Raw genomic sequence first — 16,645 nt, forward strand, 5'->3', positions numbered from 1 at the left:
GCTACACTTGCGGGCACTCGCCTGGCGGACTGCGGACGGATGTCTAGCTCGTGCACGCGCGTCACGGCGCAGCGAGCGGCGGGCGCTGGACGGCTCGCGGCGTCCGGCGCGGATCGCCGCGCGGCGTACGTGCGGCTCAGCTCCTCCAGCTTACACGCGATGATGTCGCACGTGGCGCATGACTCTGTCTGCGGGAAAAACTTTTAAACTTTATTAATTAATTAATGTTTTACATATATATATTTTTAAATTTATTTTGAATAGTTTCCAAGTTATTTAACAAAATAGACATCCCCTCCTCTTTCTCCGAAACTACCAAACCTAAAATTATCAAAAAAAAAGATTTCCGGAAAACATCAGAAATATAAAATTTTTGAATAAGTAGGTCACTTTTGGGGTGCAAGAGGAAAACAGGATAAAAAAATCTAACTGCATCATGTGACACATCAAATGAAAGAACTTATTAAAAGGATCTCAAATATATTTTTTTATAATTTTAAAATGAATAATTTACAAGTTACTTAAAAAACGACTAAAATAATTGAACATTTGTTCGTGGCTATTTAAATATATAAAAAATAGCAGCCAATTTTTTTATGAGTAATGGCTTGTTCATGTTCAATAATAATTTTGTCTGAACAAATCACTACTCAGATTTAACTATTTCAGAAACAGAGACAGTTAAGATTAAGAGTTAACTCTGAAGTCTGAATGGGTTAACTCCATTATACTCTGTATATACTTAGACAGTCTGTCAAAGTATATACAGAGTACAGACTATTTTATGTTTAGTAAGGTTTGCCGCCGAACAACCTACTACGCGTACGCATGCACCAAGTGGTGTACTAGTTCGCCTCGCGTAACATCATTGTGCAACATATTTACATACGTAGGATGCACCATGATTTACTAAAAGCGACCAGTACGCCCCCAGAGCGACATATCTACATACGTAAGATACACAACTCTTTACAGGAAGTGAGTCAGTAGGCCACCTTTGCAATATATAGATATCTATAAATATACGTAGGATGCACCATTCTTTTACTTTACCCGTACCAGTATACAACATGGTGACGGCTACAAGCGTAATAGTGTTTAGCTTGTTACGTGTTTAACGTATTCTGCTCCAGGATTTTTTTTCTCAGTTACCAGATGGTTGAATAATACCTAATACCCGTATAACTTGTAACACATACTCGTAGTACCCTATTGGAGTTATAGTAACGTTATTTCCTGATGTGTGTGTAATCATTATCTTACTTGTTATCGCCGCGTTGCAACGACTTGCGGTACGGACGGCTTCAGTGGCTCGTGGCGTTCGAGCCGTCCACATCTCTTGTTGTGTAATTCTTTATGGGTTACTTGGGATAGGCGGGGAGAGTGACTTGAGTGGAAAAGGGGAGTGTTTGTTAACAGTCAAGGGATCCTTTAAACCTATACACAACGTTCACAAGTGCGTGACTTCACTTCTTCACAAGGTAATTTTTTGCCATTCTAGGGTCTTATTAAGTTGCCCTGACAAATGTTGTGAATTATACCTTTGTTCGGCATTAGTTTTCTTATTGCTGTAACCTCTGAGTCCGCACGGGAACAGGAACACCGGGCAAGTGGCCGACACTCGCTCAGGAGCTCACCCGGCGGTCGGCCGAGCGCGCCGCGTCGGACCCGCTGGAGCCCGAGCGGCGCCGGCGCGGGCGCGGCGACACGTTCTGGCCGAAGCTCCTCCTGCTGACGCTGCGGGCGGCGGGCGGCGCGCGCTCGGCCGCCAACGAGCGGCACAGCTGCGTCACGCGCGCGATCTGCTGCCGCTGCTGGCGCAGCGCACGCTCGCACGCCGCGCGCAGCTCCTGCGTCGAGCCGCCGCGCCGTCGCCGCCGGCCGCCGGCGCGCCTGCAAGCGCACCGCTGTAGCCGCAACACGCGACACGACGAGCGACGGGCGGGCGCGCCGCACCTGTGCGCACGCCGCTGGCCGCCGCCGCTGCTGTCGGACACGCCCGAGTCGTGCCAGTAGCGCTTGCCGCGCGCGCCGCCCCCGCCGCCCGCGTCCACCACCAGTCGCTGGCTGTCCACGTCCACCGCCGGTCGCTCGCTGTCCACATATACGCACGCTTTATTCTGACGTGAGCAAAACTGCTTGACAAGATCAAGAGCATGTATGTATGTATCGTAGGTATGTGTGGTCTCTAATCTCAAAAATCAGTGAGTAAAGGGCGTCGAGCGGGCGCACGCAAGTAGCGCTCCAGCAGGGCTTTTATGTATCCTAATGTACCATTCAAATAATCATTTTTACTACATCTATTGTAATCAATATCTATTTTTCTTCGAGCTCCTCAGCAAAGACAGCCTGTTCAGACGTCAATGACGAGTTCTTGACGAAGAGTTTTATGTGACAAATAAAGTAATTATAAAAAAATGCTGCGGGCATGGGAGTTTTTAAACAGCCAGTCTGAACTTAGCGCAAACTTCTTTAATCGGAATAAGCCGCAACAATCACGCGGTGAGTAATTATTATTTAAAATTTAGAAGTCTACATAAATTGGCGGAATAATATATAATCTGTTATGTATCTGTGACGGAATTCAAAAACATAACGGGCTCAAAAAGGCTAGAACCCAAAGCCATAACGTTGTTATTAAAAAATATAATCATAGGTCCTTCTCCTTAAATACCAAGATATGATTGTTTTGAGTTCGAGCGATTCTGAAATGTTGACACCAGATTCAATTATTAGAGACGAGACAAATTGTGTTATCGAAATTCTTTTGCCAGAAATGTCTTATGAAAATTATATAAAGCAAAGAAGAATATAAATTCGTCTTACATATTCATAAAGTATCAATAAATAGTTCAGTTAAACAACTGTTAACTATTGCTAGTGATCTATAATAATCTTAGTTATAAAAATAATGTCACTTGATTTAATTGAGATAGAAAACAAGAGTGAATGTAATGAACACTGTTGAACAATGACTTCCGGCCACGAACAAACGCCAATAAATGGCGGCAGACGCCGTATTGTTGTTAACACAGAGTGGGGCTATAAAAGACGATGCTGGCTGTCATGGCGGCATTCTTTGTTCAACTGTCTTCGCGAGAACACCTATCAAGTTTCAGTGGGTATGTATTACAATATTGCTAAAATATCAAAATATCAAATATCAATATCAAAATATCATATAACATATGATGTCGATGCGCTGCGGCGCCGACAGCGACGACGCCGACATGTCTGCGACACGCGGCCGTCACACCGCTCGCCCGCACGGCGCATCTAGAGCGCGCCAGCGTTTACCGCGAGCGGGCGCGACGCGCGTCGGGTGGGCGTACGGCGCTGCGCAAGTAGCGGTCCAGGTCTATGATGTCGATGCGCTGCGGCGCCGACAGCGACGACGCCGACATGTCTGCGACACGCGGCCGTCACACCGCTCGCCCGCACGGCGCATCTAGAGTGCGCCAGCGTTTACCGCGAGCGGGCGCGACGCGCGTCGGGTGGGCGTACGGCGCTGCGCAAGTAGCGGTCCAGGTCTATGATGTCGATGCGCTGCGGCGCCGACAGCGACGACGCCGACATGTCTGCGACACGCGGCCGTCACACCGCTCGCCCGCACGGCGCATCTAGAGTGCGCCAGCGTTTACCGCGAGCGGGCGCGACGCGCGTCGGGTGGGCGTACGGCGCTGCGCAAGTAGCGGTCCAGGTCTATGATGTCGATGCGCTGCGGCGCCGACAGCGACGACGCCGACATGTCTGCGACACGCGAGTGAGTTATTTGCTCGGTTAGCAAAATCTACGTTAATTATTGCGATAATATTAGAATCAGGTTTTCATGAAATTGGGATTTTATTATTTACTGTTTAAATAAATAAGACTGTAAAAGGATCCAATAGCATTGCGAATAATATGGCGGGTGACCGTTACGCTTAATAGAGTGGGGCACCCTGCCTCCACTGTAGCCTGCTAGTTGAGCGGTTCAGTTGTAATCGCGTTCTCGAAATGGATACAATTCCATTTGTTAAATAGTGATAGTGATTCAGAAGTTCAGTGGGTGAGTTATTTGTACAGTCCGACCATTGTATTGTTAGTTACTTAGCTGGAACTTAGGTAACACGAGTGGAGAAGGGGACACTGGCGGTTGCCAGTGGCAGTACTTGATCAATATTGTATTTAGAGGGAAGAACGGTGTTAGTAAGTTAAGCGGTCGTTCCGCTAACAATTGATTAACACGAAAAGCTTAGAACCTGCTCTGAGGCTCCTGCTTCTCCGTTATAAGAAGTACAATTTAGTCTGCTTCGCCGATATACATAATAATGCAATTAAAGACAAAATTGTTAATGTGTGCGCTCAGTGTTGTAGCCTATTATTCGGATCACTTTTTGCAGTGATTTTGTAAGGACGTAACAGTTCTATAGTATAAAATTATCATTGGCTTCGCCGCACAATTGTTTCGCCTCGCACAATCTATGGAAGTCTTTACGAAACGTACGGCTAACGTTCGCTAGTTGGAGAGGCACGTCAAGTTTAGTGAACGAAACATTGTTCCCGTAAGCCGACAAAGATTAAGGAGTTCACTCTTACCGGTTTACGGTTCCCCCACCTGTTGTACAACAGCACTGAGCTCGCGCAGGCGTTCGCGCTCTGAAACACAATACGGTGACAACGCTGAAGTGGAAAGCTTTATGTCAGCGCCATGCCTGATGACGTTTTGGGCTTAGACCATTAATAACTGGACGTGGTTCGCACCCAAATTCACCAACAAAAAAGTCTGTAATTTTTTGAGGGGGACGAGGTAAACTCACTCATCGAAAACATTTAACACCATTAAGTATATTCTGTGTCCATACACTACACACAACTATAAATTTGACTCGCAATACACACACGCGTAATTTTTACACACACTAACAAACACATTGCCACAATAAAAATATATACAAGCAGTATTGTAACTCGGCCGTGTTTTTGAAATAAATACCTACTGCCGCGTGGTACGTAAACATGTGATAGGGGCTAGGGCTGCCCGCTTCCAGTATTTTAATTACATTTGCCAACTTTGTGTTTCCATTAAGTTTTGTGATTGTAAATATACTTTTTTTATGTAAACAAATAATATACTTTGAAAATTGTAGTAAAATAGGAAGTGTACAATAAAATGCGTGTTGTTTTTTGATTGGTAGATTTAAACAAGGCTGATACTAATCAATGACCTTGAAGGATAGGTCGTATTCATATGTTTATTTTGGTGATGCCATCTAAGTATTACCTCCATACTACTTGATCAAATAATAAAAAACCGGTCAAGTGCGTGTCGGGCCACGTGCAGTGTAGGGTTCCGTAGATTATGTTAGCCCTTTAATTCCTTATGTAATGCACAATTTTTTATACATATATTTTTTAAATTATGCTTTTAGAATACAAAATATTAAACAAACTTAATAAATATAATAGCCCACCATTTGCGAGGCTATTTTTCCTAGTCGTCATAATTAAAAAATCCAATGCACCGTGCGTTCGCCACTGCGGCACAGTCGTGACTGTCTGCACCCCACGCACGCCCTGAGTTCGAGGTGCGTAGGTATAGCTCGCGTTTCGACCTCTAGTGTGAAGTCAAACTACTGCTTGTATATATATTTACTGTGACATTGCTTAGACTATCCACAGATTAAATACATAGAATATTCGATTACTGATCGATGTTTGGCTGTTTCGTCAAAAGAATCGATTCTTTTTATAAATTGTTTTTATTAAAATTTTGATAAAATTAAGGTTTAAATACTTTCAAATGAAACGTTACTCCATCTTTTACTAAACTACAAGTTTTTGGCCGTTTTTTATGCCATTTAACTACACAAACCGGCATTTTTAGGGAGCTCCTTACACGACGAAAACGATTAGAACAATGAAACATCGATTCTGTAGCAACAGGTTTTATAAGCGCATTAGATCATAGATTTTTTATCTTTGCCAGAGGGGTAACGGTTAGCAAGCCAAGTCCTGTTATTAATGGTCTAAGCGTTTTGGGCGACAGGCATTGTATTTATGACTTTGATTAAACAGAGTACCACAGATTATTTGATACTACGTATCAGAGTACATTTACACGTACCTACCATAGACAAAGAAGAAGCTCTTGCGAATTAACTTGACACCCTTAGATACATAAATAATCTATACTCTATACTTAATATTATAAAGAGGTAAAGTTTGTAAGTTTGTAAGTTTGTCACATTTTTTAAATGGGGTAATCTTCGGAACTACTGGTCCGATTTTAAAAATTCTTTCACCAGTAGAATGCTACATTATCGGGGAGTGCTATATGCTATATTTTATATTGGTATCATATAGGTAGGGTAGGGGTAGGGTGGGGGTAGGGTGGGGTAGGGGTATTGACATCGAAATTTACGCGGACGAAGTCGCGGGCGTCCGCTAGTAGAGGATATGTGACAAGTAATTATTTTTGAGGCTTCCGGTAACCATGTTTGGTCTCTAAATTGAGCTAGGGCTGTTTTATCGATAATAATTTCATATCGAATAAAATTATACAAGATATTATGTTTACTAAAATGAAACATTTTAAATTCTGTCTTACATTATTATAATATAAAATTCCATAAAATTGATTTTCTCATTAAAGTGTTTTGTATTTAACACAGATTAATCAATAATATACAGATGGAGCGTACGGAACATGACGGTGTCGTACCCGCTACGAATATGAAATTCAAAAACGAATACGTTCTCTTGTCAGTACGATACGAACCGTCGCATCAGTAATTTTCAATATTATTCAAGAAAATGGCGTTAATTGTTTCGAAATATAATATTTAGAAACGCCAAAAAACTAAAGAAATAAGATGGAGTATTTTTTTATTGATTATTATATCAATTTACGTAATTGTTTTTATATGTTTCTATATGCAAATGCACGCACGCAGTTTGTAAAGACTCTCTCTGGTTACTCTGTGGTATTTAATAAACATTTTATAGTATAAATTATTTAAACTATACAATGTTTTGTATTGGCGCTCACGAACGTTGGCCTGTGTTTATGTCTTGATTGTGTAACGATTACTATCTGATGAATATGGTGTTGTCCTAGACCACCAGCCTAATACTAAACCAAGGCAATAGGAAACAAATCGTAATTCATCAACAAAATTTATTTATAGAAGTTGCAAAACTTACAATTTTTGATACAACGTTATACGTTATAAATATCAAAAAGTAATAGGCTACTTGACAGCTTTTTTTTATAAATGGTCTTAAATATTTGATTATCGTTCTACTAGATAAAATTTTTTTTCATATGTTTTTGAGACATTATTACAAGAAAAATTTAGTTTTTAAATATGTTTTTGACAATACGAGCCAAAACGTCCTTAATTGAACCAGCCGTTACTATTTGTACGTTTGGTGTACTGACTGACTGATAAGTAGATGAAACCATTATATCCTGCAAAAAACAAAATAATTATCGTTACTATAAACAACAATAGTATTATTCAATGTTAACATAGTTTATTAATTTTTTGGCTAGAACTTTGTCCAATACTTAATCAGCTTTTCCTTTTCATAGGTAATTATTTTATTAGGATAACCCTGGACTTGAGCCCAGCAACTTGGCCAGAAGTAGTTAGAGTCGAAAATCTAGATCTTAATAAAAAAATAAATTTAATAAGTCTTTAATTATGTCGAGTCTACCTAAATGCCAACCAAATAAATAGAGCAATGTCTATAGATTCCAAATAATAAATCATTATTAAAATACAATTATACCTGTAATAAATTATTTTACTTACTTGTATTCCATTTTGGGAAACGGCATTGTCATGACTCTCTGATAACAGATTAAGATTCACTTCTTGCAAGGGTTGTCTTACTTGTTGCTCAGGTGATAAATTCTGCAATAGGTCATTTTTATTCTTTGGTTATCTACTAAAATATTACTATAAATGCAACATTAGTATTTATATGAGTACATAAAGCAACCAACCAGCAAAATCTTTTTTCAAATTTGTGAATTATATCTTTCTCTTACACTATTGGACACAGTAAAAAAAAATATATTATATTTATTATAATTAATGTGATCCTTCTTAAAATGATCACTACAATATATGCAGCTGTATCGTGATTGAAATCAGGCCTGTTATTGCTGTTTAGCCATTTTTGTCTTAAATCATGATTTTTTGGAAATCTGAAAAATATAAAATATAACTATACTTATAGAACATAAAATAAATTATTAATTTATACGTTTTTGCTCATTTCGATGATATAGCGAAACAAACCAATTGTTCACTATTCATCGATATTGTAAACAATACTTTCCCAACACTACGTATACGGTCAAACCAAAACTCGTGAAATAATTCAATTCTTTAAAGGATTGCCCATAAAACCACATATTGTAAAGCTTTGAATTAGGCAATGGGCCTATTTAAAAAAAAAAAACACCTTTAAAATACTCAACATGAACAGAAAAATCAAAGATTTTAATACTTACTTGTGAAATGAATTTCCCGCTAGTTTTGTTTGGGTTTTGTTGGTGCAGGCAACAACTGCGCACTTCACCATTGTATAATATTTAATTTATTTTGCGATTCACAAGCTTATTGGTTTTTATTTCCGTAATATATTGAATACCGTTACACCGGAACCACAACAATAGCCATTTTTGGTCACTAAAAACAAAAGATAATTTGGTCACAACTGATATAATTGATGTTGTCATGTAAAATATGTCTAACCTCTTTACACAATGGCTAAAAAAAAATTTTAATAAAAAAAATTCAACCGACTTCCAACTCAAAAAATAACTTTAACTAAAAAGCAAAAAATAACATCCTACCTATGTGCTACCTTCTGATCAGTTTGAAGGCGGTGCCAAGCTAGTGTCGTGTTTTAATTAAAGCTGTTTCTGGAAAAACCAAAGAAATTTTGTAGTTTAAACGTATTTAATTAAATCATCACTGGCTTGGCACCGCCTTCATACTGATCAGAAGGTAGCACATAGGTAGGATGTTATTTTTTGCTTTTTAGTTAAAGTTATTTTTTGAGTTGGAAGTCGGTTGAATTTTTTTTATTAAAATTTTTATTTTTTTATTTTTAGTGTTAGCATACCCACTGCGTGTGTACAGTCACAACCTATCTAAGTGAAAAGTTCTCATCAATACAAATTTATCAAGTCCAAACACAAGGTAGCTACCGTCGAGGAGTTCTCTTCACTGTCCCTCGTCTTCATCATCAGACCCTTAATACAGTCACAATCCATCTAGGTGGAAAGTTCTCATCAATACAAATTTATCAAGTCCAAACACAAGGTAGCTACTGTGAACCGTCGAGGAGTTCTCTTCAATGTCCCTTGTCTTCATCACCAGACCCTTAATACAGTCACAATCCTTCTAGGTGGAAAGTTCTCATCAATACAAATTTATCAAGTCCAAACACAAGGTAGCTACTGTGAACCATCGAGGAGTTCTCTTCACTGTCCCTCGTCTTCATCATCAGATCCTTAATACAGTCACAATCCATCTAGGTGGTAAGTTCTCATCAATACAAATTTATCAAGTCCAAACACAAGGTAGCTACTGTGAACCGTCGAGGAGTTCTCTTCACTGTCCCTCGTCTTCATCACCAGACCCTTAATACAGTCACAATCCTACTAGGTGGAAATTTCTCATCAATACAAATTTATCAAGTCCAAACACAAGGTAGCTACTGTGAACCGTCGAGGAGTTCTCTTCACTGTCCCTCGTCTTCATCATCAGACCCTTAATACAGTCACAATCCATCTAGGTGGTAAGTTCTCATCAATACAAATTTATCAAGTCCAAACACAAGGTAGCTACTGTGAACCGTCGAGGAGTTCTCTTCACTGTCCCTCGTCTTCATCACCAGACCCTTAATACAGTCACAACCCATATAGGTGGAAAGTACTCATCAATACAAATTAATCAAGTCCAAACAAAAGGTGACTGCTGTAAATCCTTGACGAGTTCCATGGTCTGTGTTTCGGCTCCATCATCAGACCAACTCCAAACCTTCATAAAGTTGTAGTGGTTTAAAATACCTTATGGAAACACTAACAAACGTACTAGCCGTCTCTACAACTTTCGAAAGTTCCTCTCAATTTCTCCAGGATGCCATCATCAGATCCTGACATGAAAAAAATGGGACCACCCTGGAAGTAAACCCTACAAAACAAAAAAAGAATTTTCAAAATCGGTCCATAATTGACGGAATCAGCCGAACGTAGAACCTCCTCCTTTTTGGAAGTCGGTTAAAAATATCTATCTCGCTCCATTAAGGTAGCTTTCTTTAAGTTAGAGAGGTTACGAAAAAATTTTGTTTATTCTTTAAAAAATTAAATACTTGACCAAATTTGACGTAAAATGCCACAGGTCCAATATATATAGGTGTCAAAGATTTTCAACTAAAATTTGATTAATTGTAATAATTGACATTTTTAAAAATTTTGACATAACTTTCTCAGACATTGTTTTTTGTTTTGTAATTTAGGTATTGTTCCATTGACACATTTCATAAATATTTTGCACGCCTATAAAGGCAAGACATGTTTGGATCGAATAATTATTTGTATATTTAATTTTATAAAAAATGTAACCCATGTTTAAAGCAAATAAATAAATTATTATTATTATTATTATTACCACCAGCAGGAGTCAAATGGCAAGCTGCAGCTAAAGACAGGGAAAGGTAGAAAACACTGGAATCTTTTACCCTTAGGGGGTCCATATAAAAACATTAAACAAAAAAATGTGAATATTAAAAAATTAAGGGAAACAACTTTATTTTAAAATCGTAATTTATGATTATGTATTTAGGTTTCATCGAGCTGAATCTTCATTGTTAATTATTTCATTTATTTTGTGTTAAAACTCAAAAGGATCAAAATAAAACAACGGTATACTCAGTCAACTTGTACTTAATTCTATAATTATAATTATAACTTATAATAAAACATCACAACGTCGCCCAGAGCTTAACTCTACTTAAAGTACAGCGTGTCCGCTCTACATGGCCAGAGCTAACTCTACGTATAGTACAATGTCTCTAGTATCCGCTCTACATGACCAGAGCTAACTCTGTGTATAGTACAGAGTGTGTCTTGTGTCCGCTCTACATGACCAGAGCTCACTCTACGTATACAGCGGGGAAGGGGAGGGGTGCGCGATCCGCCTACAGCGCCATCTTGCGGCCCTCGATGGAGATCTCGACGGCGCGCCGCGAGCTGCCCTTCATCCGCTTCTGGTCGAGGAATTTCTTCATCTGCTTCTCGTACCGAGTCATCTTCTTTTTGCTCATCTGCAACAAAATACATTTCGTCTTAAAGTCTGGAGGTGAATTCTTAATTCAAATTATTAATATTAGATGTTTGTTTGTCCCATGCCAGAAACAAAGTAGACCGACCATTTTTTATACATTGGTAAAACAAAGCCTAGATTTGATAAATCGTTATAATGTCCAAATTAGTGTCATTTACTAAATAACTAACGGACGCCCGCTACTTCGTCCGCCCTTCCAGCAGGGGCAGCAGCAGTACATGTCCAGCTCGCACGTGAACTTGGGCCGCACCGCGTAGTACTCGCTGGAGGGCGCCGGTCGCTACAGGGTCGGGGGCGGGGGGCACGGGCGGCAGCAGTACGGTACTCACCCGCGACATGTCCAGCTCGCACGTGGACTTGGGCCGCACCGCGTAGTCCTCGCTGGAGGGCGCCGGTCGCTACAGGGTCGGGGGCGGGGGGCACGGGCGGCAGCAGTACGGTACTCACCCGCGACATGTCCAGCTCGCACGTGGACTTGGGCCGCACCGCGTAGTCCTCGCTGGAGGGCGCCGGTCGCTACAGGGTCGGGGGCGGGGGCACGGGCGGCAGCAGTACGGTACTCACCCGCGACATGTCCAGCTCGCACGTGGACTTGGGCCGCACCACGTAGTCCTTGCTGGAGGGCGCCGGCACGCGCGCGCGCGCCACCCAGCCGGGCTCGCCGGGGCGCAGCGCGCGCTCGGGCTCGTCGCGCGCGCGCTTGGCGGACGGGCCGGGCTCGTCGCGGCGCGGGCCCGCCATGGCCTCGTCGCGCGCCTGGCGCTCCTCGCGCGTCATGGCCTTGAAGTCGGTGGACAGGTTGAAGATGGGCCGCGCCCACTCGGAGATGAGGCGGCCGGCGCGCTCGCGGTTGGCCTTGGTCTCCTTGGGGTGCTTGTACAGGTACATGACGGCCTTGCCGATGCCCGACTGCTTGAGCAGCGCCTTGTCGATGGCGGGCAGGTCGTGCAGCAGGCGCAGCACGCTCTCGCGGATGAGCAGGCACGGCAGCGCGCGGTTGGGCATGGGCGCCAGCCAGTCGCACAGCACGTTGAGTGCGTTGTGCTCCAGGAACGCCAGCTGCAGGTCCTTCTTGATGAGCTGCGACATGGCGCGCTTCAGCATGGACACCTTGCGCACGGCGGGCTGGTTGCGCCGGTTCAGCTCGCGGTCGTCCTCGGCCGCCTGGCGCATCTGCTGCAGCAGCTGCGCGATCAGGTCGTCGTTGTCGTTGATGATGTCGATGTCGCGCCGCCGCCGCCGGCCGCGCCGCTCGTCGCGCTTGCGCGCCAGCATCAGCTCGAAGTCCGACACGCCGCCCGCCGCCTCGGCGCTCTTCATGTCGGCGGGCGGCTCGTCGTCGGACGAGTCGGCGGCGGGCGCGGCGGGCGGCGGCGCGGCCGGCTCGTCCGACGCCAGGCGCACGGCGCGCCGCTTCGGGCCGCGCGCGGGCGAGCGCGAGCCGGAGCGCGACCTGCGCACACGCAGGGGCTATACGTAACTCAATTGTCTATATTCATTTATTTCAATTAGGCTTAGTTTACGAGCACTTTCGAAATGTCAGGTATTAATATTATAAAATAATGGTGATAATAATTAGTCGAAAACTTGAGGGTTCCAAACTCGCCTTTGTCCAAGATGAGCCCACAACAAACTCTTGTTTAGTTTATCACCATTTAATAATACAGCCAGTCATGTAATACATTTAGTCAGTATATTGGTGCACTAGTGGTCCAGTGAATAGGTATTAAATAATTAGAAATGTTGAAGGACATTCACAAGTTGAACAATGTAGATGTGGGTTTAATTTACGGCCATATTCCGTGTACAAAGAACGAGTGAACGAGCATCTTCTAGGCAAGCGAGTTTCGTCGTCGGCTGCAGCAGATGACTGTCAGGCATGATGGCAGCCGCGAGCTCGCCTTACAAATAAAAACAAATCTGAGAATGTTGACTTTGCTCGTTAGTGTCATTGCACAGAGTTGGGAGAGCTTGTGAACACCTCACCTGGATCTGGACTTGGCGGAGCCCGAGCGGGAGCGGGACCCGGAGCGTGAGCGCGACGCCGAGCGAGATTTGCGTGCTGAGCCGGAGCGGGACCGAGAGCGTGACTTGCGGGCCGATCCCGAGCGGGACCGGGAGCGTGACTTGCGGGCCGATCCCGAGCGGGACCGGGAGCGTGACTTGCGGGCCGATCCCGAGCGGGACCGAGAGCGTGACTTGCGGGCCGATCCCGAGCGGGACCGAGAGCGTGACTTGCGCGCTGAGCCCGAGCGGGACCGCGAGCGCGATTTGCGCGCTGAGCCCGAGCGGGATCGCGAGCGCGACATGCGAGCTGAGCCCGAGCGGGACCGCAAGCGCGACTTGCGCTTCGAGCCCGAGCGGGACCGCGAGCGGGAGCGCGAGGCAGACTTGCGCGACCCCGATCGCGAACGGTTCTCTCGATCGCCCGCTGCACAGCACAATGTAAAACATTACTTAACATTTTATTATACATATTTGTATTCGTGTTTAAGCTGCATACATACCGGCGGCGGAGCGCGGACGGGCGGCGTCCTCTCCGTCGACGTCCATGTTCTCGACGGAGCCGCTGCGCTCCTGCGCCTCCACAGATTTACTTCTGGACCTTCCCGGTGACCCTGTTATCATTTTACTCGGGGATTTACTCTTTGACTTTGAGTTTCTACGAGAGTTAACGAGGGAACCGCTTCTAGAACGGGATCGGTCTTTTGACCCGCTTCGGGATCTGGACTTCGCAGATCTACTTCTAGATCTTCCGGGGGACCCGCTCTTGGATCTTGTCTCTCCGGGTGACTCGCTTCGAGATCTGGATTTGATCTTCGAGCCGCTGTCAGGGCCGGAACGCCCGGGCGCGCCTGCGGGCGAGCCGCTGCGCGAACGACTCCTGGAGCCGGAGCCACTCCTCGACCGCGACTTGCGCGGTGTTCCGCTCCGGGAGCGCGACTTCGCGGGAGACCCGCTTCTGGACCTCACCCTCGACGCGACCGAACCGCTCCCCGATCTAGATCTGGATCTTCTCGAAGAACCGCTTCGAGATCTGGACTTTCGAGGAGAACCGCTTTTAGATCTCGAATTTCGTGGCGAGCCGCTCCCGGATCTCGAATTCCTCGGAGAAGTGCTCCGAGACCTGGACCTGCGCGAACCGGTCGGCGAGGAGGCGCGCGAGCCGCTGCACGACGAGGAGCGCGCCGAGCCGTCGAGCGACATCCTGGACTGCGACTCGGCCTGCACACAAATGGCTTAGCATTAGATGTGGTAGTGCAGTGCCGACTCGCCGAAGGACTGACACTCACGGACTTGCTGCGGGAGCGGGAGCGCCTGCCGTCTGGAACAAACCAACTGGGTGAGAGAATGCTGCAGCAAATGATTTGATTTGATTTGAAAATCATCAGAACATGCGATGCCGAGCCAAATGTGTTCTCTAAGTATAACCAGCACACCGCAATTTGTCTCTCATCTTTCAGACTATATACAGGGTGTCCGGTAAATATTACGGCATCTGTTCATCTGCGGTTTACCTTAAAAACTTACTTATTAGTATTAGTACTAGAAAGTGTCTTTGAGTAGGTCTTGAAATAATAATGTTAGTGTCTTAACACCAATTTAGTATATAGAAATCTGTTTTTGAAATAATAATATTTATATTGTAAATTTTTGTTGAGTCAAGTGTCCCACTGACTCTATCAGCTAAACAGTTGTTTACTACAAAATGTGAAAACGCACAGAAATATAATGAAATTAAGAGGAAAACAACTATCACTCGTAAAGATCAACCAACAACCACCATTTCAAGTTGACAATGTTGACGTACGACTGATGAACCCTACACCGCACTCAGCCCGACACACACTTGGCCAATGTTTTTATTTATAAGTTTATTAAAAAAGGTCACATTGTTTTTCTTGGGCACTTATGCAAGTCCGACATCACCGTAAAAAAGAACTTTTCAGTACCCTTAAACTTAAACTTGAAATCTCAATTGTATATTGTAATTCTCACTTCCTATGTAAGTTTTGTTTCATTTCAACTGCTTTTATGCAGCCCACAAGGACATTTTTTTGCACAATATGTCTTGTTGCATACAGCAGATGCGAAGGTTGTCTCATCCTATACTAGTTCTTAGTCATATAATGAATACAACTTACAACCAGTATTCATGTCAGGTGCAGCAGGAGTTTTATCAGACTCGAGGTCAGTTCAGTACTATGTAGGAAATGCAGCTTTACACTATTTACTACAATCAAGAAATATTTGAGGTTATATCGGCAAGGTCAGCGTTTGTTTCCAACATAACTACTTCTAGAGATTATTGCAGTAGCTCGAACCTCCAGCAGCCAGCACACTCCTCGTCTGACGCTGCACTACGTGTTGGATTGTGAACTCTTCGACAGTAAGTAGTTTGTTGTCACTTTTATTGATTCGTGTTCATTTATAGAGTTGAACGGAAAGCGCCGACACAATATAAAAGCAGTCATCGACATAGCACACGTACCGCACAGGAATAATATAAGTCTTTATGAATAAAAAACAAGACTTACCCGTATCGACATCCATCTTTCAATATTATCGTTAACAGGTAATGGTAATGAAGATAATTTGGTTTTCAGATATCTCAACGAAGAATCGTCGTAATCATTGGGAAACACACCATAAAAGCTAACAAAACAGAATAAAAGGTCGTTTTTTATTTAAATATTTCGTGAATATTTCTAATCATTTTCAATAATTTCATTTTTCACCGATTTTTTTTTAGCACACTGCACCAGTGTTGCCAGTTGGGTCTTGTGCACAGATCACTATAGTAGACTAGACTTGTGAGAAATTACCCGAAATATTAATTATTAAAAAAGTAACCTTTTTGTGTAAAAAGTAACCTTTTCACTAACTACTCTTGCTTATTGCGTTCCGCAGCATGGCTAAATCATCATTTCTGACTCTAGGGGCAAAAGTTATTTTGTTTTTTTTTAATATCTGTCTGTTACGAACATTGACATAATACCTAGTTACGAATACTAGCCAAGTACTATTTATACTGAGAATTGTGACCTTAGTTGGAAGATGGAACAAAAAGGAATCAGTTCATCCCCTTGTTTAACAAATCTATTATTCATATTTTTTACTGAAAAGGTATTAAAAGTTAATACAATGTTAGTTGAATTGACATAGAAACATCGATGAGTTCTTGAGCACTTGTCCGCATTTCTTGATTTACGGACCGTTCGGTTTTAGGTATACGAAATAAAAAGTTAATTCTTAAAGTCCCGAAATATCACGTAAAAGTAACCTTTTTATTAATG

At 43.2% G+C, this 16,645-nt stretch overlaps 2 protein-coding genes and 1 long non-coding RNA gene across 7 annotated transcripts in view; all 3 read right to left on the reverse strand.

Moving 5' to 3' along the window:
• The window catches only part of LOC112055662 (uncharacterized), a 5,223-nt gene extending 259 nt beyond the window's left edge, over positions 1-4,964 (reverse strand). Inside the window, exons 1-5 of one of the 4 annotated variants that reach the window (XM_052887080.1) lie at positions 4,579-4,964; positions 3,298-3,750; positions 1,957-2,094; positions 1,638-1,893; positions 1-188 (exon numbers count right to left, since the gene is read on the reverse strand). The exon at positions 1-188 is cut by the window's left edge and continues 259 nt beyond it. In XM_052887080.1, the coding sequence (XP_052743040.1) occupies positions 1-188; positions 1,638-1,893; positions 1,957-2,094; positions 3,298-3,404 (689 nt within the window). In that variant the 5' untranslated portion in view covers positions 3,405-3,750; positions 4,579-4,964. Of the gene's footprint in view, positions 189-1,637; positions 2,095-3,297; positions 3,751-4,578 lie in introns of all 4 variants that reach the window. The other 3 variants (XM_052887078.1, XM_052887081.1, XM_052887079.1) reach the window with 3 other exon arrangements.
• Positions 4,965-7,179: 2,215 nt separating this feature from the next.
• LOC128198983 (uncharacterized) lies at positions 7,180-10,307 on the reverse strand. The gene is made up of 4 exons (XR_008251681.1): positions 8,507-10,307; positions 7,994-8,197; positions 7,800-7,901; positions 7,180-7,453 (listed from the first exon to the last, which is right to left on the reverse strand). It is a non-coding gene; the product is annotated as an uncharacterized LOC128198983 (long non-coding RNA).
• Positions 10,308-11,115: 808 nt separating this feature from the next.
• On the reverse strand, positions 11,116-16,142 carry LOC112055663 (protein IWS1 homolog). 2 transcript variants are annotated; one of them, XM_024095855.2, is made up of 6 exons: positions 15,887-16,142; positions 14,642-14,673; positions 13,856-14,573; positions 13,335-13,779; positions 11,913-12,801; positions 11,116-11,328 (listed from the first exon to the last, which is right to left on the reverse strand). In XM_024095855.2, the coding sequence occupies exons 1-6, from the start codon at positions 15,900-15,902 to the stop codon at positions 11,203-11,205; spliced, it is 2,226 nt and encodes a 741-aa protein (XP_023951623.2). In that variant the 5' UTR covers positions 15,903-16,142; the 3' UTR covers positions 11,116-11,202. The 2 variants fall into 2 exon arrangements, with proteins under 2 accessions (XP_023951623.2, XP_052743071.1); XM_052887111.1 differs by lacking the exon at positions 15,887-16,142 and adding an exon at positions 15,674-15,812.
• Positions 16,143-16,645: the final 503 nt, after the last annotated feature.

Source organism: Bicyclus anynana, chromosome 18 (assembly GCF_947172395.1).
Source record: "Bicyclus anynana chromosome 18, ilBicAnyn1.1, whole genome shotgun sequence".
In the NCBI taxonomy this organism is placed as follows: domain Eukaryota; kingdom Metazoa; phylum Arthropoda; class Insecta; order Lepidoptera; family Nymphalidae; genus Bicyclus; species Bicyclus anynana.